This window comes from Ranitomeya imitator, chromosome 1 (assembly GCF_032444005.1).
Source record: "Ranitomeya imitator isolate aRanImi1 chromosome 1, aRanImi1.pri, whole genome shotgun sequence".
Lineage (NCBI taxonomy): Eukaryota > Metazoa > Chordata > Amphibia > Anura > Dendrobatidae > Ranitomeya > Ranitomeya imitator.
In genome coordinates this window covers 251,882,592-251,908,829 of record NC_091282.1, presented here as the reverse complement: position 1 = coordinate 251,908,829, position 26,238 = coordinate 251,882,592, and the positions used below count along the sequence as shown (strand labels likewise).

The 26,238-nt window shown below is 41.5% G+C and overlaps 1 protein-coding gene across 7 annotated transcripts in view; it reads left to right on the top strand.

The window, feature by feature from the left end:
• The window catches only part of CLIP1 (CAP-Gly domain containing linker protein 1), a 145,767-nt gene extending 124,001 nt beyond the window's left edge, over positions 1-21,766 (top strand). For all 7 annotated transcript variants that reach the window (XM_069755622.1, XM_069755615.1, XM_069755603.1 and 4 more), the window contains 5 exons: positions 3,829-3,946; positions 7,580-7,739; positions 14,528-14,583; positions 15,409-15,536; positions 18,207-21,766. In XM_069755622.1, the coding sequence (XP_069611723.1) occupies positions 3,829-3,946; positions 7,580-7,739; positions 14,528-14,583; positions 15,409-15,536; positions 18,207-18,435 (691 nt within the window). In that variant the 3' untranslated portion in view covers positions 18,436-21,766. The remainder of the gene's footprint in view (positions 1-3,828; positions 3,947-7,579; positions 7,740-14,527; positions 14,584-15,408; positions 15,537-18,206) is intronic.
• The last annotated feature ends 4,472 nt before the right edge of the window (positions 21,767-26,238 follow it).

Here is a 26,238-nt window from a genome sequence, read left to right as displayed (position 1 = left end):
CGTTGGTGAGATCTCACTGTTTGACATCTCACCAGCGACCACATAGCGACGCTTGAGCGATCCCAGACAGGTCGTATCGTTGTCTGAATCGCTCAAGCGTCGCTATGTGTGACGGGGCCTTAAGGAGACCTTTCTACTTTTCTGTTGCTCATGAGACACTGCACTATCTGCTGCCCAGCATGTGAAACCCAATCCCTTCATAGACAGTGGAGATGAGAGAAATGTCCTGTACATAGGGGAGGAGGAGATGGGAGAGAATCAGCTGTTCATAGTACAGGAGTGAAGTATCTTATTACCTGAAAATCCCTTTAATTGTTGTACCAATGAACATCAGCAGAAGGTCTTTGCTAGCATCTAATTTTCAGTCCAGCACTTTGCAGCACTATTCTGGATGGCAGCAGTGCTGTATCATTGACAACTTAAAAAGGATATTTCTCCAGGTCAAAAGTGGGTATATTTTGGCTTCTTTTACTCCCCCTGCTTCCTGGTATATTCCATCTTCTTCTTCTTTTTTTTTTTTTTTTAATGCATCATACAGTTCCAGACGTTAGCCTTTTTATGTAGGGCTAATTTTTATGGTCTTTAAAAGTGGGTGGTGCTAACGGTGTTATAATGAAGAGCAACCAAAGGGTACGTTCCCAGAGAATCCTGAGAGCTTACACCCCTTTGGAAAAGACTAAAAATCAGCACTAAATAAAGAGGCCCACATCTCTGGAACCATGTGGTGTAAAGAAAAAATAATTGAATACTCGAAGGAGTAGTGGGAATAAAGCGAGAGCAGAAACTGGATTCTTTTTATCCTGGAGCCAAGATCTCTTTAAAGGGGTTGTCCAGGACTTTTTTTTTATTATGGTCTTAAAACCGAACAGCAAGTTAGTTGCTAACAGATGCAACTATCTGCCTGTTCTACCCAGCTCTGGCTCAGTGGTCACAAGCTCCTGCCGGCGATACATGTGCTCCATGTTAACAGCAGCTCTTCTTCTTCTGGTCATCTTTGTTGATGGGGCATGACTTCCAATGCTATGATGATTGACAGCCGTCACGCACAGTGCACAGAGCAGAGAGGAAGAGAAGCCACTGCCCTGTCACCGTTATGTTAGCAGAAGCCGCTGTATCACCAGCAGGAGCGGTCTGTGACTATAGATACTGGTGCCGGGCACAACAGGCAGGTAGTTAGCAACTACCTACTTTTTAGTTCTGGGACCCATAGTAGAAATATTAAAGGGAACCTGTCACCCCGTTTTTTCAGTAGGAGATAAAAATACCGTTAAATAGGGCCTGAGCTGTGCTTTACAATAGGGTATTTTTTGTCACCTGATTCCCTACCTATGCTGCCGAAATACCTTACAAAAGTGTCCTTTTTCGCTTGTCAATCAGGCTGGTCAGGTCAGATGGGCGTGGTCACAGCGCTGTTTCTCCCCCACATCTTGCTTATGTTCCCGTTGGTGGCGTAGTGCTTCTCGCATGCGCAAGTGCCGAATGCACTGCGCAGCTGTAGAAAAAGAGCACGCTCGCCGCTATTCAGCGGTTTCTCGGTGGGCGCGGCCATCTTCCTGAGGCCGCGCGTGCGCAGATGGAGTCTCCTGCTTCCCGGGGCTTCAGGAAAATGGCCGCGGGATGCCGCGCATGCGCAGATGGACATCGCGGCGGCCATTTTCTTGAAACCCAGTTCGAATCTTTTTCTATAGCTGCGCAGTGCATTCGGCACTTGCGCATGCGAGAAGCACTACGCCACCAACGGGAACATAAGCAAGATGTGGGGGAGAAACAGCGCTGTGACCACGCCCATCTGACCTGACCAGCCTGATTGACAGGCGAAAAAGGATACTTTTGTAAGTTATTTCGGCAGCATAGGTAGGGAATCAGGGGACAAAAAAATACCCAATTGTAAAGCACAGCTCAGGCCCTATTTAACGGTATTTTTATCTCCTACTGAAAAAACAGGGTGACAGGTTCCCTTTAAATAGTCCCAGAAAACCCCTTTAAATTAAATATGCTGTGTTACGTTAGCCACACTAATGAAACATACTGCCTGACTGAATCACTTCTAATTTTAAACTAATGGGTTTATAATACCTTATTCCCAAGGAGGACCAAATATGCTATATAATGCTGTGCCATTTACCTGGTAATTTGTCTGTCATGGAACTATTTCATATGCTTTCTAAAACAGTCCAGAGGTTGTATAGGATGCCTGTATTTAATATTTGCTAGGATTTATATTCCATTTAATGGAAAATCTTACCAAAATTCTTCCCACAATCCAATATTTAACGGGTATGTTCACCTTTGAACTTCACTTTACATAGATATAATATTTGAATCACTTGATAAATACCCTGCATTACTGATATTGTACTGATCCTGAGTAACCGCATGGAAACTCCTCTTCAGCTCTACAGTTTGCAGAATTATGAATGCAGCTGTGATTTTCCAGGATTCCTTGCTGGCTCAATGTCTGCTCACAGTTTGCTTTGGAAATCTGAATCTTAGTGGTGTAGTATATATACCAGGCACCATGCAGTAATCTGTTGCAAAGCAAGTGGATCCAGCAGAAAGGGAACATATCAGTCCTTTATTTATAAATAAAAGTATTGGGACACTTACACATTACACTTATAGGAGCTTTTATGGCATCATATTCGAAATCCATAGATCTTTATATAGAGTTGGTCCCCCTTCTGCCAGTTTAACAACTTCCACTTTTCTGGGAAAGCTTTCTACAAGATTTTACGAATGTGTACCCATTCATCCAGAAGAGCATTTGTGAGGTCAGACACTGATATTAAAAGATATGGCCTGGTATGCAATGTTTTTTTTTTTTCTAACTCCTCCCAAAAGTGTTTGATTGGTTGCACAGAGCCGTGACATCAACCCTATCTACCTTTTTCACATCAAACTCTCCCGACCATGCCTTTATGGATCTTGCTTTGTGCAATGGGGCAAAGTCATACTGGAAAAGAAAAGGTCTTTCCCTAGGCTGTTCCCACTAAGTTGGAAGCATACAATTGTCCATTATATCTTGGTATGCTCAAACATTAACATTTCCCTTCATTAGAACTAAAGGGCGTATGCTGACCCTTGAAAACCAACCCCATAGCATTATCCATCATCCACCAATCTTTATAGTTGGTGAATGATGTCAGACTGGTTACGTTCTCTTGGCATTAGCCAAACCAAACTCGTCCATCAGACTGCCAGAGAGCGAAGAGTATTTTGTCACAACACAGGGGAGAGCGTTTGCAGAGAGGTGGTGATTTTTATGCACTTCAGCACTCGGTAACACCGCTCTAACACTGAGTTGCTGAGGATCATAAATGCTTCCACATTTCCATAACATTTGTTACAGTTGACTCTGGAATATTTAGGAGGGAAGAAATTTAATTAACGGACTTGTTACAACGATAGCGTCCTATTACAGGACCATTCTCCTAATCATTGATCTTTAGAACAAGTCATTCTTTCACAAATGTTAGTAAAGGCGGCATGGTCATTAACTGCATTTTATAAACCTGTGGCAACGGGACTGAATGAAAAACCTAAATTCAATCGTCAAGAGGTGTGTCCCAATACTTTTGTGTGTGTCCTGTATTTTCTATTCCTTTTGTCTTCTGACACCCAAGCTGTGTGATCCCAGTATTTACTAATGATCAGGGCAAAATAAGTAATGCAGGTATATGTTATGTAGCTGTAAAATTACATTCACAGATGAGGATACCCTTATAATGGAAGTTAACAATCCTATGTTTCAAATAACTACAAGTAAACCCTATATGTTTTCTCTAGTTATTTCCTCCTTGTTTGGTTTCTGACTTTTATTTTGTGCAGGGAATCTATTCTTAAGAAAGAGTTTGATGAAGAGAAAACCTCTATACAGAAATCTCTCACCAGTACCAGTGCCTTGGTCACAGAGAAGGACAAAGAACTTGAAAAACTTAGAAAAGAGGTAAATGTGGATTTACACTTTCTTGTGAATGTACTTTTGCTATAGTTTTATTTATTTACATTTTCTGAAGCCCATAATCTTTTTCATCTTCATACCCTACTTTTCACATTCCCTAACTTTCAGAACTTCTAATATAATTTACGGTACTCAATAGATTTACATTAGTAATGAGTGAACCTGCTGAAACTTGAATTCAGCAGCTTACTTAATTTTGGTCTGAAAATTCAATTTCCATCAAATTTATATGACGCAAATAGAATGTTTATCTTTCTATACCACAGAGTATAATAAAGGCAGAGTAAAAAAAAAAATGAAAAATACTTAGTGTAACCATCTTTTAATTCTTATTTAATAAATCAATGGTACACCTGAAAGTAAGGATATATATATATATATATATATATATATATATATATACATACACACACATACATACACACACACACACACACACACACACACACACACACACACACACACACACACACACACACTAGATGGTGGCCCGATTCTAACGCATCGGGTATTCTAGAACAGGGGTCCCCAACTCCAGTCCTCAAGGCCCACCAACATGTCATGTTTTCAGGATTTCCTTAGTCTTGCCCAGGTAATAATTGCATCACCTGTGCAATGCAAAGGAAATCCTGAAAACATGACCTGTTGGTGGGCCTTGAGGACTGGAGTTGGGGACCTCTGTTCTAGAATATGCATGTCCACGTAGTATATTGCCCAGCCACGTAGTATATAGCAGAGCCACGTAGTATATTGCCCAGTCACGTAGTATATTGGCCAGCACAGAGCCACGTAGTATAGAGACTTAAAAATAAACATATACTCACCTTCCGAAGGCCCGTTGAAGTCCTGCTATGCTTACCATCCGCCGCTTTTCCCGCTTCTCGCCATGCTCCTGGGTTCGCTCCATTGCAAGAGGCAGCAACGTCACGGCAGGTCCTTGTCGCACACCAGCCCTGGGATGGGAGCGGAAGCTGCCGCTTGCAATGGAGCGGTCCCGGGAGCGTGGCGAGGAGCGAGAAAGGCAGCGGAGGGTGAGTATAGCAGGTTTTTTGTTTTTTTTATTATTTTTAACATGACATATTTTTACTATTGATGCCGCGTAGGCAGCATCACTAGTAAATAGTTGGGGATACACAGGGTTAATAGCAGCGGTAACGGAGTGCGTTACACCGCGGGCCGTTACTGCTGCCATTAACCCTGTGTGAGTGGAGGGGATTACGGAGCGGGCGCCGGGCATTGAGTGCAGAGGAGTAGGGGAGGGACTAATCGGACTGTGGCTGTTGCTGATTGGTCGCGGCAGCCATGACAGGCAGCTACCGAGACCAATGAGCGAATGAATAACCGTGACAGAAGGACAGATACAGAAGTACCCCTTAGACAAATATATATATATATATATATATATATATATATATATATATATTTTATTAGTTCCTTACTTTCATGTGTACTATTGATTTAGGCTCGGGTGACCTCCGAGTATTTATGACTGCTCGGAGATTGTTTTCATCGCCGCAGCTGAATGATTTACACCTGTTAGCCAGGCTGAGTACATGTGGGTGCTGCCTGGTTGCTAGGGAATCCCCACATGTAATCAAGCTGTCTAACAGCTGTAAATCATTCAGCTGCCGGGGATGAAAACTAAATCTCCGAGCACTAAAAAATACTCGGAGGTCACCCGAGTGTGCTCGGGAAAACCTGAGCAACGAGGACACTCGCTTATCACTAGTCATTATCAAAATTCCCAATTCTGGGGTAAAAATCTGTTTTCAGGTCCTTTGTACAGCTCTCTCCAGCCTCTTTCCTACTGCACTACATGCAATATCCTGTTCCTTCATCTTCAGTTTCTACTAATATTTTTACATTATTTATTTACGTTTACATCAGGTGGCTTTTTTTATATATTTTTTTGTTACCTAGAACCATACAAACATAAAAAAGCAAGCCCTTTACCTTCTTCCCCAATGCAAATCCGTATAATGACAGGTACAGAAAGAAGAAAACATGCCAAAGGTAAAAATTAGGACTAGTGATGAGCGAATATACTCGTTACTCGAGATTTCCCGAGCACGCTCGGTGGTCCTCCGAGTATTTTTTAGTGCTCGGCAATTTAGTTTTTCTTGCTGCAGCTGAATGATTTACATCTGTTAGCCAGCATAAGTACATGTGGGGATTCCCTAGCAACCAGGCAACCCCCACATGTACTTATGCTGGCTAACAGATGTAAATCATTCAGCTGCGGCAAGAAAAACTAAATCGCCGAGCACTAAAAAATACTCGGAGGACCCCCGAGCGTGCTCGGGAAATCCCGAGTAACGAGTATATTCGCTCATCACTAATTAGGACCTGTTCAGTATTTACTTCAGACAACAAATACGGCGAGTCTTCTGACAGATACACTGCTCCTTCCAGCCCTCCCCACACTCATTTTAGACTCCTATACCATAAAACACAGTGCCAACACTGAAGTCCAGCTAAAATAATTTCACTCCTTCTTCCTCAAACAGCTCCAAGTGGTATCTTAACAATTCTCTTGAAGCCATGCTCCATTTGTAAATTGAGATGCCCATGGTTTCTGAAATTTAGCTATTACATTTCTCTCAAAATAAATACATCTTTCCAAATTCGGCATCCAATTTATTTTATTTATAAATTCCTAGATCGTAGATACTGGAGATCACCTTTCGTGCCTTATACATTTGAAGCCACTGCGATTTTACTACGGTCATTAGAATTTAAATCTTATCCGTACCCCAATATACAGACAGATTCTCTTACTTTATCCTTTGCTGTTCACCTCATTGTGCTACCATGTACACACAGGTTTTTTTATTTTTATACTCTACCTCTACTTTGTGTTTTGCTTGGTCCGGAGCCTCATCCGCAGAAGCAGACAATAGGATAGGCATTTTTTTTTTGCCATACAATCCTGAAAAGCCATGTTAAAACACGTATGAAAATACTGTTGCCTAACACTGTATAATTGTGGTGGCTTCTTAATAAATAAACTGTAGAAAAATATTTTTACTCCTACCAGGCCCAAAATTAACAAGTGCAGACTTGTGAGCTTGATATTCAGAGTCTGAGTAAATATAGAGTTGTCATTTTGGAAAAAGAGAATAGTGTGTCTGAAGCCATCAGTGCAGCTGACATGCCAATGGCACAATAGCTTTTTTATGCTTGAATCAATAGAGACCCATCATTAGGAGCTGTAGGCGGCACCATATACAGCAGTGATTGCAGACTATTGAAGTACTGCATAGAGAGAAAGAAGGATTCAAGCTTTGTAGCCCTAATATTTCAGTCTTTCAGTACTATGAACGCAAAGGTTAGTATCCTGAGAATTGTAAGTTTTGTTATATAATGGGTTAGCCAATATAGATCTTTTTTTTTTTTTTTTTTCTCTTCTGGCTTTATTGGAACGTGGCATAATTACTATTGTGGTGTTAATTTTGTGTTTTGCACTTGAAAATGAGTGTCCGACTACGTCAAATATTCTACTGAAGACTTCAAATATTCACGTGGTGGCAATATTTGTATATCGTTGTGTCTAATTAAACAGTTGTACCATTAAAATGCATAAGGACTCATTCCATATTTTATTGTATTTTATTCTAGATTATATTGCTTCGGGGAGAGAATGAATCTACAAAAACCTTACAGTCAGCAGTAAAGTCACTGGAGTCTGAAAAAGTCAAGCTGGAGAAAAAAGTGCAAAGCCTGGAGAAAGAACTGGATGAGAACAAAACACAACTCAGCAACCTGTCAAACTCATCCGGTGAGAGCGAAATGGGGTTGTTGGTTTATGACACTATTGTCCCCAAATCCTTCAGTCATATCAACATGCTGCATTTAGCAATGGGAAGCATGTTACCTTGGTTTGTTATGACTTAACCCCTTCCCGACCTGTGACACAGCGTATGCGTCATGAAAGTCGGTGCCAATCCGACCTGTGACGCATATGCTGTATCACAGAAAGATCGCGTCCCTGCAGATCGGGTGAAAGGGTTAACTCCCATTTCACCCGATCTGCAGGGACAGGGGGAGTGGTAGTTTAGCCCAGGGGAGGTGGCTTCACCCCCCCCCCCCCCGTGGCTACGATCGCTCTGATTGGCAGTTTCACTTTCAACAGCCAATCAGAGCGATTTGTAATATTTCACCTATTATAACTGGTGAAATATTACAATCCAGCCATGGCCGATGCTGCAATATCATCGGCCATGGCTGGAAATACTAATGTGCCCCCACCCCACCGATCGCCCCCCCAGCCCCCCGATCTGTCCGGTACACTGCTCCGGCTCCCCTCCGTCCTGTGCTCCGCTCCCCCCCGTGCTCTTGTCCGCTCCCCCCGTGCTCCGTTCCACCCCTCCCGTGCTCCGTTCCACCCCTCCCGTGCTCCGTTCCACCCCTCCCGCGCTCCGATTCACCCCCCATGCTCCGATCCCCCCCCCCCCCGTGCTTCCCCCCCACCCCATCATACTTACCGATCCTGCCGGGGTCCGTCCGTCTTCTCCCGGGCACCGCCATCTTCCAAAATGGCGGGCGCATGCGCAGTGCGCCGGCCGAATCTGCCGGCCGGCAGATTCGTTCCAAAGTGCATTTTGATCACTGAGATATAATCTATCTCAGTGATCAAAATAAAAAAAATAATAAATGACCCTCCCCCCCCCTTTGTCACCCCCATAGGTAGGGACAATAAAAAAATAAAGAAATTTTTTTTTCCACTAATGTTAGAATAGGGTTAGGGGTAGGGTTAGGGTTAGGGGTAGGGTTAGGGGTAGGGTTAGGGTTAGGGGTAGGGTTAGGGTTTCGGTATGTGCACACGTATTCTGGTCCTCTGTGGATTTTTCCGCAGCGGATTTGATAAATCCGCAGTGCTAAACCACTGCGGATTTATCGCGGATTTACCGCGTTTTTTCTGCGCATTTCACTGCGGTTTTACAACTGCGATTTTCTATTGGAGCAGTTGTAAAACCGCTGCGGAATCCGCACAAAGAAGTGACATGCTGCGGAATGTAAACCGCTGCGTTTCCGTGCAGTTCTTCCGCAGCATGTGTACAGCGATTTTTGTTTCCCATAGGTTTACATTGAACTGTAAACTCATGGGAAACTGCTGCGGATCCGCAGCGTTTTCCGCAGCGTGTGCACATACCTTTAGAATTAGGCTATGTGCACACGGTGCGGATTTGGCTGCGGATTCGCAGCAGTGTTCCATCAGGTTTACAGTACCATGTAAACATATGGAAACCAAATCCGCTGTGCCCATGGTGCGGAAAATACCGCGCGGAAACGCTGCATTGTATTTTCCGCAGCATGTCAATTCTTTGTGCGGATTCCGCAGCGTTTTACACCTGTTCCTCAATAGGAATCCGCAGGTGAAATCCGCACAAAAAATACTGGAAATCCGCGGAAAATCCGCAGGTAAAACGCAGTGCCTTTTACCCGCGGATTTTTCAAAAATGATGCTGAAAAATCTCACACGAATCCGCAACGTGGGCACATAGCCTTAGGGTTAGGGTTGGAATTAGGGTTGTGGTTAGGGGTGTGTTGTGGTTAGGGTTGTGGTTAGGGGTGTGTTGCGGTTAGGGTTGTGATTAGGGTTATGGCTACAGTTGGGATTAGGGTTAGGGGTGTGGGGGGGTTAGTGTTGGAGGTAGAATTGAGGGGTTACCACTGTTTAGGCACATCAGGGGTCTCCAAACGCAACATGGCGCCACCATTGATTCCAGCGAATCTCGTATTCAAAAAGTCAAATGGTGCTCCCTCACTTCCGAGCCCCGACGTGTGCCCAAACAGTGGTTTACCCCCACATATGGGGTACCAGCATACTCAGGATAAACTGCGCAACAATTACTGGGGTCCAATTTCTCCTGTTACCCTTGTGAAAATAAAAAAATGCTTGCTAAAACATCATTTTTGAGGAAAGAAAAATGATTTATTATTTTCACGGCTCTACGTTGTAAACGTCTGTGAAGCACCTGGGGGTTCAAAGTGCTCACCACATATCTAGATAAGTTTCTTGGGGGGTCTAGTTTCTAAAATGGGGTCACTTGTGGGGGGTTTCTACTGTTTAGGCACACCAGGGGCTCTGCAAACGCAACGCGACGCCCGCAGACCATTCCATCAAAGTCTGCATTTCAAAAGTCACTACTTCCCTTCTGAGCCCCGACGTGTGCCCAAACAGTGGTTTACCTCCACACATGGGGTATCAGCGTACTCAGGAGAAACTGGACAACAAATATTGGGGTCAAATTTCTCCTGTTACCCTTGGGAAAATTAAAAAATTCTGGGCTAAATAATTATTTTTGAGGAAAGAAAACGTATTTATTATTTTCACGGCTCTGCATTATAAACTTCTGTGAAGCACTTGGGGGTTCAAAGTGCTCACCACACATCTAGATAAGTTCCTTTCGGGGTCTAGTTTCCAAAATGGGGTCACTTGTGGGGGGTTTCTACTGTTTAGCCACATCAGGGGCTCTGCAAACGCAACGTGACGCCCGCAGAGCATTCCATCAAAGTCTGCATTTCAAAACGTCACTACTTCAATTCCGAGGCCCGGCATGTGCCCAAACAGTAGTTTACCCCCACATATGGGGTATCACCATACTCAGGAGAAACTGGACAACAAATATTGGGGTCAAATTTCTCCTGATACCCTTGGGAAAATAAAAAATTGCAGGCTAAAAGATCATTTTTGAGAAAATAATTTTTTTTTTTATTTTCATGGCTCTGCGTTATAAACTTCTGTGAAGCACTTGGGGGTTCAAAGTCCTCACCACACATCTAGATTAGTTCCTTTTGTGGACTAGTTTCCAAAATGGGGTCATTTCTGGGGGATCTCCAATGTTTAGGCACACAGGGGCTCTCCAAACGTGACATGGTGTCCGCTAATGATTGGAGCTAATTTTCCATTTAAAAAGCCAAATGGCGTGCCTTCCCTTCCGAGCCCTGCCGTGCGCCCAAACAGTGGTTTACCCCCACATATGGGGTATCAGCGTACTCAGGACAAACTGGACAACAACATTTGGGGTCCAATTTCTCCTATTACCCTTGGCAAAATAGGAAATTCCAGGCTAAAAAATCATTTTTGAGGAAAGAAAAATTATTTTTTATTTTCATGGCTCTGCGTTATAAACTTCTGTGAAGCACCTGGGGGTTTAAAGTGCTCAATATTCATCTAGATAAGTTCCTTGGGGGGTCTAGTTTCCAAAATGGGGTCACTTGTGGGGGAGCTCCAATGTTTAGGCACACAGGGGCTCTCCAAACGCGACATGGTGTCCGCTAACAATTGGAGCTAATTTTCCATTCAAAAAGTCAAATGGCACGCCTTCCCTTCCGAGCCCTGCCGAGTACCCAAACAGTGGTTTACCCCCACATATGAGGTATCGGCGTACTCGGGAGAAATTGCCCAACAAATTTTATGATCCATTTTATCCTATTGCCCATGTGATAATTAAAAAATAGAGGCGAAAAGAATTTTTTTGTGAAAAAAAAGTACTTTTCCATTTTTACGGATCAATTTGTGAAGCATCTGGGGGTTCAAAGTGCTCACTATGCATCTAGATAAGTTCCCTGGGGCGTCTAGTTTCCAAAATATGGTCACTTGTGGGGGAGATCCAATTTTGAGGCACACGGGGGCTCTCCAAACGTGACATGGTGTCCGCTAAAAAGTGGAGCCAATTTTTGATTCAAAAAGTCAAATGGCGCTCCTTCCCTTCCAAGCCCTGCCGTGCGCCCAAACAGTGGTTTACTCCCACATGTGAGATATCAGCGTACTCAGGACAAATTGGACAACAACTTACATGGTTCAGTTTCTCCTTTTACCATTGGGAAAATAAAAAAATTGTTGCTAAAAGATAATTTTTGTGACTAAAAAGTTAAATGTTCATTTTTTCCTTCCATGTTGCTTCTGCTGCTGTGAAGCACCTGAAGGGTTAATAAACTTCTGGAATGTGGTTTTGAGTACCTTGAGGGGTGCAGTTTTTAGAATGGTGTCACTTTTGGGTATATTCAGCCATATAGACCCCTCAAACTGACTTCAAATGTGAGGTGGTCCCTAGAAAAATGGTTTTGTAAATTTCGTTGTAAAAATGAGAAATCGCTGGTCAAATTTTAACCCTTATAACTTCCTAGCAAAAAAAAATTTTGTTTCCAAAATTGTGCTGATGTAAAGTAAACATGTGGGAAATGTTATTTATTAACTATTTTGTGTCACATAACTCTCTGGTTTAACAGAATAAAAATTCAAAATGTGAAAATTGCGAAATTTTCAAAATTTTCGCCAAATTTCCGTTTTTATCACAAATAAACGCATAATTTATTGACCTAAATTTACCACTAACATGAAGCCCAATATGTCATGAAAAAACAATCTCAGAACCGCTAGGATCCGTTGAAGCGTTCCTGAGTTATTACCTCATAAAGGGACACTGGTCAGAATTGCAAAAAACGGCAAGGTCTTTAAGGTCAAAATAGGCTGGGTCATGAAGGGGTTAAAGTATAACTTTAATTGCTTTATTCCTTCTCTGAACTTCTGGTAGTAGAAACCTTTAATGATATGGTTTCGGCATTGTTACTCCCATTGCTACAACTATGTGGTCGCCTGATGTACGATACTCTGTCAAAGGGATTCAGACCAAAGCCTTTTTCAAAAATCCTTAGCACGTGTGAATCTCTGGAGCTTGATAATAGATGTTATGTGTTTTCCTCATGTTCCGAAAGTCTATGGTTTGTTAGTGTTTACAGCCTTTTTGTAAAGATGAGGAGCAGGAGAATGCTACTTCTCACTGAGTGATTGTGACATACCATGAGGGGAAGCCGCATTGGTGAGACATCTCATTTCAGCAGAATTATTCAGGCTTCAGGAATTTGGGAAGAATAAGGGTATGTGCAGATGATCCGTAAACGCTTCAGGTTGTGCAACGTCCAACCCGCAGCGTCCAGATGTTACAGCATAGTGGATGTGATGTTAAGAAATCCCATGCCTACTATGCGTACAGACACACCCGCGGAAAGACATGCGGCGCGTCTCTCCAGACCACAACAAGTCAATTTCTCTTGCGGAGACGCGAGTCTCTGCAAGAGAAATTTCAACCATTAAGAGTAACCATCATTTTAATTTATATTTAGCACACTTGAAAATAAAAAGCTTTGTAATATATCTTTATCAGAGAATTCTGCTTTTTTCCCCCTCCTGAACTGCTGTTTCTTTCTCAAAATTCTCAATTCATGGGCAAAGTCTGTCTTCAGTGACTTTCCCCATTACTGAGATAGATGACAGGTGGTGCTCATAAAGTTCTGTGGAGAAGTATAACTGATGTTTCAGGAGAATTTGCAGCAGAATGTGTGTCTGCCTCTAGCTCCTCTCTCCTCACCCTGCCCCCTCCATGGAATTTTATAAGCACTAACGGTCTTCTCATATCTGGGTATTGGTAAAGTCTTGTGGAGAGTGGCTGTTGATCTGGTGTTTTGCACCTGTGTTGCGAACATCTTGCTTTATGGGCTGGCTGCACCCTGCAGTGCATTTGTTCGAAGATCTGGGCAGGTTTAGTGTTGCTGCCTTTTTTTCTGCTGTTGAAAAAAAAAAAAAAAAAAAGTATTGGTAAAGTCTGTGTACTCTTGAATTGAGAGTGAAAGATCAATCCAGGAGGAGAAAGAAGCACATTTCTCGAATAATCTATATTACACAGTTTCTTATTTTATGTGTATTATAGATTTATGAAATAAAATGATGGTTACTCTTTAATTGGGACATATAGCAACCATAATTATATTCATCATCACATGTTTAATAACCGGAGAGAACTGGCATGCACAAACCTAAGGTCATACACTACAATCTAGAGAAAGTGCAAACATGAAAAAAACCTAACCGTTAGCAGCACTCTCTGTTCCACAGTCCCTCCAGCATGAGTCTGTAGCTGCTGCTATTACTCAAACAATTCACACCCTATACAAATCCGTATATGCACAAGTTATCAATGTGGAGAGAGGCGCAAGCTGCTGTCAGGCCCTGCTGGTGGTAGCTTACACCCCCTGAGAAGTAAAGGTCAAGCATGTTGAAATACAACATGCCCCATCTTTTTCCCTCGACATCTGCTGTCTGAGTCACATGGATCACACTAATACACATTAGATGGTCGGGTGGTTCTGCTGATATTCATCTAATTTGTATGAACACATCACAAAGAGCCTGGCTACTCCTGTTATGGATAGATAATTTCTTAATATCGATTTTGATTTTTGTTACTAAGAAAATAATTTTGTTTATGCCTTTTTTTTTTCCTTAAACCTTTTATGTTTTATAAACACATGACAACATGTAACACAGCGTGAAAGCGTGAAACTTTAAATTCATTCTCAAAACAAAGAAGAATTGCCCCCTCCTCCCACTGCGGAGAGACATTATAATATTGCTGTGAATTTATATTTTAGGGACTTTTATTTTTCGATTCAAACCTCTGTTTAGGATTTTTCATCAGAAAAGAAGAAATGTATTTGCCATCTGATGTCATTTTTCCATTTCCTTGTTTTAATTTATTAATCCTTATTTTCTATGTAAATTAGGTGATGCCTCATTCAATAGCCAATACCTGGAAGAGAAGTCATCCATGGAAAGCCAGGTATGTGATATTGGCAAATTGATGTCTCTTACATCTGTGGATGCAGGATTCAATAAGTAACCCGGGCTCAGGAGCACGATGGGTTACTTTACAGAGACGTCTCCTATCTGGATTGCACTGAAAGAGTTGCAGAGCCGCACATAGTTGTGAGAGATTAGAGCCATAAAAATGGTTTGTAGTTGTAAAAATATTTTTTTTTGCTGAATATTAGGGTCAAGAAAGCAATTGAGTTGCTTTTACAGATGCACCAAACTGTGTAGATATTTCAGATGGTTCTTCTAAAAGCAGTTGCAATTACTGTTACCAGTGCTAACATCCTCATATACAAGAAAAGTCCTTGATACCCGCAGCATTCCTATGAATACTGCATCCGTAATACTCCAACTAGAGATTCAATCATACTGTCATAAGAGTGGGGATCCAGAATTCATTTAACTGCATAGATGGTACCCCATAATCATGCTTATCCAATAGTGTATATTGATAAAGTGTATGTACTCACAGGAGATGCTGCCGGATCTGCAGAGGAGTTGCCTGTGCTTGTTCTCTTGAATCACAATAGTACTTTTCACAGCCCAATTGGAACTTATTGTGTACAGTGATCACAAGGGACTATTAATCGTTGTATCGATGGTGCGCTTTCAAACACTGACACTATCAACTGAGAAGAGATATTTAAACAATAATCTTGTGTATAATTTTTAGGATTTATTAACCATTAGATTAAAATATTGCATTATTTTATGATCCTGAAGTATTTGTATTACGGTATGTGTGAGAGAGCATGAAATTTGTATTTTGATGTGCTTGTTTTTTTCCTCCAAGATCGATTTTCTCAATTCTGTCATCATTGAACTTCAAAGAAAAAATGATGATCTAAAACAAAAGATTGACAAAATGGTCGAAGCGTCGCTGAATGGAAACAATGTGGAAGATATGGATAACCATGACAGGTATCCGTAGTTTTTAATACCTTGACTAGTAAGGGCCCCTTTTACATTGCGTTCATCCCCACACTCAGTCTAGTATGTCTGACTGAGTGTCCGCCTCTGGTAGGGGTATAGGCAGGAAAATTAAACATTAAAGAGCACGCGTTGACTCTGTTGGCACCATTACAGTTTATGGCCCTGTCAGCACATATGCCCAAATCGTTTTTTGCTGGGGGCAAGGGAATGGGGGGTTCAGACATAAGCCCCGCAGTGTGAAAGGGTCTTTAACTCTTCGGTTAGTATTTTTAGGATTGCATAAAAAGTGAATATTGGAGGATAAAAAGATTCTGCCAGGTAACTCCAGCTGCCCTAACCACAGTCCACAAGAATCGGAGACAGGTTTCATCATTACAAATATCTATGTTTTGATCTGAAGTGATGCAGAGTTTTATAGAAAACATACAGTTGTGCTCAAAAGTTTGCATACCCCGGCAGAATTTTTGCTTTCTTCACCTTTTTTCAGAGAATATGAATGATGACACCAAAACTTTTTCTCCACTCTTGGTTAGTAGTTGGGTGAAGCCATTTATTGTCAAACTACTGTGTTTTCTTTTTAAATCATAATGACAGCCCAAAACATCCAAATGACCATGATCAAAAGTTCACATGCCCCATTTATTAATACCATGTATTGCCCCCTCTAACATCAATAACAGCTTGAAGTCTTTCGTGGTAGTTGTGGATGAGGTTCTTTATTTTCTGAGATGGTAAAGCTGCCCACTCTCCTCTGCAAAAAGCCTCCAGTTCCTGTAAATTCCTGGGCTGTCAAGCATGAACTGTGCGCTTGAGATCTCCCCAGAGTGACTCAATGTTATTGAGGTCAGGAGACTGACCTGGCCACTCCAGAACCTTTACTTTGTTCTGCTGTAGCCAATGACATGTCGACTTGGCCTTGTGTTTTGGATCGTTTTCATGTTGGAACTACCAAGTACGTCCCATGCGCAGCTTCCGGGCTGATGAGTGCAAATTTGCATCCAGTGTTTGCTGATAACATTCATCTTTCCTTAAACTTTGACCAAGTTTCCTGTGCCTTTGTAGCTCACATATCCCCAAAACATCAGCGATCCACCTCTGTGCTTTACAGTAGGAATGGTGTTCCTTTCATTGTAGGCCTTGTTGACCTCTCTCCAAATGTAACGTTTATGGTTGTGGCCAAAAAGTTCAATGTTGGTCTTATCACTCCAAATTACCTTGTTCCAGACGTTTTGAGGCTGGTCTCTGCTGTTTTGCGTATTGTAGGCGAGATGCTTTGTGGCATTTGCTCAGTAATGGCTCTCTTCTGGCAACTCGACCATGCAGTCCATTTTTCTTCAAGTGCCTCCTTATTGTACATCTTGAAACAGCCACGCCGCTAGTTTCAGCTGATGTTATTTGTGGGTTTTTCTTTGCATCCCGAACAATTTTCCTGGCAGTTGTGGACGACATTTTTGTTGGTCTACCTGACCGTGGTTCTGTTTTTACAGAGCCCCTGATTTTCCATTTGTTAATCACAGTTTGAACTCTGCTGACTGGCATTATAAATTCCTTGGATATCTTTTTGTATCCCTTTCCTGTTTTATACAGTTCAACTACCTTTTCCCGTAGATCCATTGACAATTCTTTTGCTTTCCCCATGACTCACAATCCAGAAACGTCAGTGGCTGGATGAAAGATGCAAGAGTCTGTCTGGATCCGAGAAACTCACTTAGTTTTTATGCACACACTGATTACAAGCAAACAGGTCACAGGTGAGGATGTTACCTTTAGTAGCCATTCAAACCCACTTGTGTCAACTTCTGTTTATATTATCAGGCCCAAATCACCAGGGTATATGAACTTTTGATCAGGGTCATTTGGATGTTTTGGGTTGTCATTATTATTTAAAAAAAAGAAAACACAGTAGTTTGATAATAAATGGCTTCACCCAACCACTAACCAAGAAAGCAAAAATTCTGCCGGGGTATGTAAACCTTTGAGCACAACTGTACTTTGAAGCCTGGCACAAGATGACTAAGACGACTACTTAAAGAAGGGCAGGTCCTGCTTGCTTCCTCCTTTGGTATCAATTCACTGACCAGTCTCTCCATATACATACACAGGGAGATACCTGTCAGTCAAGCAAAACCTGGTTGTTGACGTGCCACCTTGGCTAGTTCTCTTAGTCACTTTGGCCCTTTATCAATATCTTGTTCCCGTCAGTCTTGATGAGGGGTGTTTTGAGGTAGGAAGCTCCTGATTCATTAGGAGGTTCATGAATGCATCTCGCAACAAATCTTACTCCAGTCAGGGATTGGAATAAGATTTTTGGTGTAAGGAATGCCACAGCTCGTCAAGAATTTTACAAGCTGTGGCGTCACTTCCTCCCTCTACCCGTTTTAGCTTAACTGGTGGAAACTGACGTGAAAACACCAGGATTGCAATGCGATCCCATTTGCTGAGATGTAGCGGCGACACCTGGCAATCTTTGGCTGTGAAACTGATGTTGTGGCTAAAGTTGCCGTCTAGCTCCAGCCTTGAGGTGACATTAGATGTCCGAACCTGCAGAAATCAGTGAGACCAGAAGTACACGTTGGATTTCAACATGCTTGAGCATTTGTTACAAATTCCCATCTCTCTATTTACTGAAAGTACATATTTTGTCTTGCTGTCTTTCAGTTTGAATGGTACCCAAGCCAAAAAGAAAGTTCCCCCTCGTCTGTTCTGCGATATTTGTGACTGTTTTGATCTCCATGACACGGAAGACTGTCCTACACAGACTCAGATGCCTGACTCTCCACCTCATTCCAACTTCCACGGTAACAGAAAAGAAGAGCGTCCATATTGCGATATCTGTGAGGTTTTTGGCCACTGGACAAGCAGCTGCAATGACGATGAGACTTTTTAATAGGACACCTCTGCCTCATTGTATCCTTGGAAATATTCACTTTATCCTTGGAAGTATACCGACCGCACCAGCATTCATGTGCACAGGCTTCTGGGAACTGTCTGCAGAAGAACGTTATTACTTTTTCAGTTACAATTATGCATATCGCTTCCCTGCACTGGCTGAAAAGGGGCTGCTATTGTCTACCAATGAAATCATTGCTTCATTATACCATTTAAGGGCTTGCAAAGGTATTAGAGCTAATGAGAATAAGACCTCATGTAATCTATGCGTGTTCTAACATTCACCATATGTCATTACATTTATCGGAAGCTTTTGTTTTCATATTTGCACTATCGTATCTACATTTGAACATTTTTAATGCCTTTAACGTGACACTGGATGTAAACTACATATCGGACTTTTCTTTCACCAGTCTCAAGTATGGTGAACAGATGAAAGATAACACTGGTTTTCTGTGATTACCAGTACTGAAAATGCCGACAGTTGCACATATAACCTGAATGGGTGAGCGTGTATGTTAAGGTGAGAATAGCGCTTGTCTGTCCTCTTTCCTAGCTCCGCTTTTATTCAGATATTATGTAAAAAGCTTCCACTCTATCTTCCTTGTTAAAAAAAGAACACAAAATAGCCACTTTATTTCTGCCAATAAATCTTTAAAAGATCTAATGGATTTCTATGATCTTTTAATGATTTTTGTGAAGAAATAGATCCAGGAGGATCACATGCCGGCTTTTTTTACCATTTGGATTTGTGGCTATGGCTTTAGCTACCAGGCTCCAGATGATGAAGACTTGCAGGTATGGTGAGCTGTTAAAACTGTTTTGTAAACTTTTATTCAAGGGTGTAGGATTTAGTGGGATCATCTATACTGAAGACTCCATACACAGATGAGGAACATGTTGGTTTTACTGCTTCAGATCAGTTAAGTGACTTTCACATATTCCCCCCCAGGGATTGTGGAAACATCGCTGTCACGTTATGTTTGGTAACAACAAGTGCTATATACCTTTGTCCTGTGTGAGATCTCTACCACCTGTATGAGATATGACTGCTGCATTCAGGGTCTGAAAACAAATATCAATAGTTTTATTGTATTTTACTGCATTTTATTCGATCAGGCTACTTTGATGTGTCAACTTTTTCATGTTAACATCATGTGCTGCTGACCTTTCTCAGCCAGGTAACTGTGGAGCTAACCACTGGGGATTCTATCTCCGCACCTACTATATACTGTATCTTCATAGATTATGACCCTAGAGGTGAAGGTAGGTTGTTCATTCTTCTGTCGTGTTTCTTTATAGTAATATAGATCAGACTACAAGCTGCTTTTGGTTCAATATGTTGCGTACTAATGCACACTGTGTGTCTTTAATACCATGGGGTCTGTACTGTACGGTGGAGTCCTACATGCTGCTCTACACATCACAGAAATCTATGCATGCAACACATATATTCTGGTACTGTGTTTGCAACCAATCCATAGATTATGATTTGCATGTATGTATAACGAAACATACATGCGTCTATACAGTGTAGCCCTCCAGGTGATATTTGATAGAGAGTGTGCATTACAAAGGTACAGTACTCTTAGCTGAAACATGCAAATGAATTTGGAGCACAAGAGATTCTCCACCTAATTTTTCTTTTAGTGTAAAACGTTAGAACATTTTGACCCTTGACAACCATGCCTGCCCATATCCGAAGGTAAAGAAAACAATGTTGGGCCTGGCTAGCCGATGTCCCCCCTTTCCTAGAATTGCTATTGAGCTAAGAATAGAGGAGAGAACAAAGTTAGTCCAAAATTAGAAAAATGGGCTTGGTTTCTGCCCATTGCCAATGCCACTTCTGTCTGTGAGATGCGACTGGTGTTGCAGCTCAACCCGATTTACTTGAATAGAAATGAGGTGCAATACCAGATACAGCCATTGAAAAAGTGGAGCCGTTTATGGGGGGGGGACAAGTTTTATTAAAAAAAAAAAAAAACAACCCACACAATCTTGGATGACCTGTTTATCGGAATCCTGGATAACCTCTATAATTTAGTTGAGTCAGACTTGTTGATAGTAATGTGCTACCTAAGAAATCCATTAAAAATGTATTAACACAGTGTATCGTAAACAGTCTAGCTCGTATATTCGGCGTTGTCTGAGTTCAACAAAATTGTAAAACGGGAATGTAATGTTTTAAAATGACAAATGAACGTTCTATTGATGCCGCTGTTTCTCCACTGCAGCCACTCCTTGGTGGACCATTTTCACAGAATTATATCCGGTACAGCCCATTCACAAAACTTAACCTCTGTAGCCAGTCACTGACCTCCGCAATCTTGTGATGTCCATCTCTGTATGACCACTGAGGCCAGTGATTGGCTGTAGTGGTCACATGTTGTAGATTGGATGTCACTACTATAGTCCTGTAAAGAAGACCAGTGGGGAGGTGATGCTTGAGCGGCAAATGGATTCAGCAGGTAAGTAATGGTTGTTTTAATGCATTGCCTTCCAATTCTCCCATTTATTTTCTTTAAAAAATAAAAATAAAAAAGCCCCATCTCAGACTTTTTTAGGGAAAAAGATTAGGTGGAGAATCTTTTTACATATATTTTCCCAAAATATTCAAGCCATGACTTTTATTAGAGCATCACAGATATGCCGGCCTGTGACTGCAGTCCAACCTGCTAGGGAATTATTACAGGGTAAAACAGCTGACACTGTCTATAAGATAATAAAACCCTCAATCTGGTTCATTTTGTGCCTCTAACATCTTTACAAATATTCCAGGATCTAATTTTAACATTCACCAATGAGGATTGCATTTTGTATTGTAAGCGTCCCTGGAATAGTAGAGATGACTTCAGTATTTCCCTTTCCTGTGCCTGCTTATTCTTGAATTAATTTTAACCCTCATCCCCTGCCCCTTCCCAACTTGTAAGAAGATGAAATTCTCAAAATTCATTCTACCAATGTTGTACTTGACACCTTGTTATATAACTGTGTAAAGTTTGTTTATAGAGTACGTTGTTAACTTAATAAATTGGACAGGGAATTTCTCAGAATATGTATATGAACGTGACTGTTGCCTATTAATTGTATAGTAGATGTAAGAATGGATGAATGTAAATATACATATTCTCTCCAAATTAAGAGGTGATTAAATTCTTTCTATTCATATAATGTATTAATAATCCAGTACATATTTATTGTTCATGTAATATGTATGTTCTTAAGTGAGTTTTCTTATATTGAGAATTCTGTACCTGGCTTTCCATGGATACATTTGTAATTGGCTAAAAAGGCTGTATTAACTTAATAAATAAATTTTTTTGAGGATATGTTCTGTTTTATTTACTGATTTACCGTATATACTCGAGTATAAGCCGAGATTTTCAGCCCATTTTTTTAGGCTGAAAGTCCCCCTCTCGGCTTATACTCGAGTCATACCCGGCGGTCGGAAGCGGAGCGGGGGCTGTCTAGTTATAGAGCAAAAAAAGGGGAGAAGCCAGCGCAGCCTAAGGTTAAGACGCAATACATGAAGTGCAAATGCACATATTAATTTCTAACTGTATTTTCAAAATGAGACATTTAGCAAACAATTGATCAATTCTTTGAGCCACCCCGCCTCTTCACGGCAATCTCATATTGGGGCAGTCCTACACTACGTTTTTTATATTCGCTGTGCCATAAAGGCCTCCTAAATGAACTAAATGCAAGACCACATTAAAAACATGCTGTACCTGGAGCATATACTGAGTCACCCCCATGGCGCCAGAGTAGGCAAGCGAGGATAAAGGTTGACCAGGTCCAGACAGACATTTCGGATCCAACCTCCACACTGCCCATCTAGAGCCACAGATGAAGAGTGAAACAGGCTGAGGCACAGGTGCATAATTATACAAAGCCTGGTGCAGGGCAGGGCTGCTGTGTGTGAACAGCAGCCTATCAATCACTGAGACACAGAAAGAATGGCGCACATAACCAGGCGCGGCGCACGGCAACAGTGGTGGTCAGCCACTTACCAATAACAGAGCAAAAAAAGGGGAGAAGCCAGCGCAGCCTAAGGTTAAGACGCAATACATAAAGTGCAAATGCACATATTAATTTCTAACTGTATTTTCAAAATGAGACATTTAGCAAACAATTGATCAATTCTTTGAGCCACCCCGCCTCTTCATGGCAATCTCATATTGGGGCAGTCCTACACTACGTTTTTTATATTCGCTGTGCCATAAAGGCCTCCTGTTCACATACAGCAGCCCTTAACCTTAGGCTGCGCTGGCTTCTCCCCTTTTTTTGCGCTGTCTAGTTATACTTACCTACTTCCGGCGCGGTCCCTGCGGTCCCTGCTTCTTCCAGCGATGCAGATTCTTCCTGTATTGAGCGGTCACATGGTACCGCTCATTACAGTCATGAATATGCGGCTCCACCTCCCATAGAGGTGGAGCCGCATATTCATGACTGTAATGATCAGTAACTGTGACCGCTCAATACAGGAAGAAGATGCAGCGGTGGAAGAAGCAGGGACCGCGCCAGCAGTAGGTAAGTATACGGGGAGCGCTGCGCGATATTCCTCAGAAGATGAAATGTAAGAAATTGTAAATCAAATATTCTTCACATTACAAATATTAGAATTGCTAAGGGTGTAGTAATATTTTAAAAGGCTTATCTGTAGTGGTAGTTCAGCAGGGGGATACACAACCTCTGCTGCTTTCAGAATCCTCACTGTGATCATTCAGTGAATAGAAACTGGATCTAGCAATCGTTGGCTCCCCCCCGTGATCAGACATGTACCATTTATCCTATGGATATGTGTAATTGTTCTTTGTTATATAAAACCTTCTTCACATTTATAAGAATCAACACTTCATCCTCGTTATTAGGAGAGATGATTTTCTTGCACGACATGTTACCTCCATATTAACATACCATGGATCTGTTCCCAGTAGCACAGTATGCTGGTCATTTTGTAGCAATGACAGCTGATAAATCCCAGTGAATTCTGATGGCCAAAATAGTGCATCAGAGAGAAACATGGCATTTCATTGACAAGCACACCAAGTACCGTATATCTCGTATATTACTTTGACAATTTTGCTATCTACTGATCTTCCCTAAATAATACAAAAATAGTCTCACCATAAAAATCACTAAGTGATCCAGAGGGCTATCAAACTCAAAATAACATATGAAACATAAAAAAGCCCAGGAAAACAAGTATATTATGCATGCCCATAAATACTTTAGTGATAAAACTAGTACATCATAAAATATAAAACGGTAATAAGGTGTTATGCAATAACTGAATCATTATATGGGAAAACTGGATCAAATTCATGTATTTATCAAGAGCGTGAACCGCATGATAGATATGCTAATTGTACCGGGTAAATGTTCCTTAAATGAAATCTATATCGTACAAGTCGGGAGTAAAGAAATTTTCATACAATGCTAACATACATGAAGGTTGGTTTGCAGCATGTCCCTGTTGCCCCATGTCCAACAGAAACTAACTTAACGAAGCACTCCCATCAGTTTTTATCTTATTATACTGCAATCACATTATATAGCACCATGCACTTACAATTGCTCATTTTGCCTTTCTACCCAGTTAATTCTTCTGTGTTCTCAGCTCTATATAGAAACAGGAAGTCTCTTGTCCCCGCATTTAGCATTCCTGTCTTCAACTCCTGACCCAGCTGCTCTGCCCTGCCATTGACTTTTGCAGTGATTGATAAGTCACACAAATTGACCTCCTGTTTCTACATAAAGCTCAGAAGGATTCATTTACTCAATTTTTAATCAAGTGATGTCATATGGAAAACATAAGAACTAGATGCATAGAAAGGCAAAATGAGCAATTGTAAGTACACAGTGCCATATAATATGATTGCAGTATATTAAGGTGATACAAATTGTTGATGCGCTTCTTTAAATTACAGTTTCATTACTGGAAACCCTTATTTCTACACACTTTAGTCATGACCTGCAGTATTGGACCAATTTTTAAAACTAGTAGAAAACTAACATTAGATGAGTACAAATCAGAATATATAACTAATAATATTTCTAATTGGGAAACTTTAAAAAAAAAATGAAGTTATATGTCCGGTAGACAAAGAGGGTATAATAGTAGCACTAGATTCAGGACTATATCTCAAAATAAATTTACAGGATCCATCAGGGGGCAGCCCTGGTGTCCTTCATTGCTTCTATCACTGCCCCCCGATGATAATTTATTTGAGGGTGTAGCTAGAAGCTGTGGAGTGATCCTTCACTGCTTCTATCTCTGCCACTTGGCGACATCTTCTTCTTTCACAGGTAGAAGCAGCAGAAATACAAGCATAGAGCGAGTGCTGCACTCACCTCTCCTACAGCTTCTATCACCATTACCATGGAACCAGGACATCTTCAGGGGACAGCGACACAAGAAACTGTAATGAGTAACTGCAGCTCTGCTTCCTGATGATGTTGTGTTCTAGAAGGGCTGATCGAAGCTGCAGAGAATTGAATGCCACCCCCAGCCTCATATAACGTCTTGTTTGAGACTCCTCTCAAACGATAAGTCACAGGTAGTAAAGTAAAGAAGAAAACAAATTTAGGTATTCAAATAGATAGGGAAAAGTGTAGGGTAAAATAAAGTGATTAGGGTGTAAAGATGGGTATTTAGAAAGGACATTTTAGGTACTGGACCACCCCTTTAATCTCTGAACACTGCATCCTAAAAATTTTATTGGCAGTATACTTAAAAGATAAACCTTCCAGTGTATGCCACTGTTTAGGCGTGCATTTGCAAACATTGCACAAATAAATCTCATGGTAAATGTATATATCATAATATAATTTATTTTACAGTTGAAAAATAATTAATCTGACATGTGCCACTCCAACTTTGCGCAAAAGAATAATCTTTTGGCCTCTTGGGTGAAAACTGCTCATCAGCTCTCTTGAAGATACTCACTAGGAGCTTTCCCAGCACACCCACTAAACACAGGGCTCTGACATAGCGTCTTGGTCACAAATACACTCGCCTGCCACACTATTGTGCTACTAGATGGGCATTTATAATATCTTTTGGCTCTCAGAATTGCAGAGATTTGTCATGGCACAAATTTCACGAGATGTTAAAATGGTTCTGCAGGATTATCTGTCCATTCAGACATTAGCGCTGCCTACAGTTGTCTCAAATTAGATGGAGGTACTGATAGTGGCATAACTTGAAACTCATGGGTCCCGATGCGAAAGCTCCAACGGGGCCCCCAAATATTTTAAACTTTTTTTTTAATAGGCTAAAGGGACTATGGCTCCAGGGCCCGGGTGCGATTGCAACCCCTGCACCTGTTGTAGTTACACCCCTGGGTACTGACATCCTGTGAACAGTCACTTCATTCCCCGTTTATTAAAGGGAACCTGTCACTTTGTCCATGCAGTTCAATCTGTGGACAGCATGGTGAGAGAAGGAGACGCTGAGCGGTATGTTATATAGGTTTATGGGAACATATTCCGTATAACTTGTTTTATTCATGCATATGAGTCCAGTAGGCGGCGCTATTCGGTGACTGACGGCTATCGCTGCCTGTAGCTATACAGGTGTTAGGTTGAACAATTATTAAATGTTCACTCCAGTTGCCTACTCCTGGCCTAATGGATATTGATTGATCAGGTGCGCACTAAGGAAATGACATCAGACAGACACACAGTCAGATGTAAACTCTCCTTGATCAATCTATGGCCCAGCTCCAAGGGCTTTATTTAGTCAGAACACAGGTTTATATAACCCCTGTAAGGGGGGCTCGGTTAGCTCTAAAAT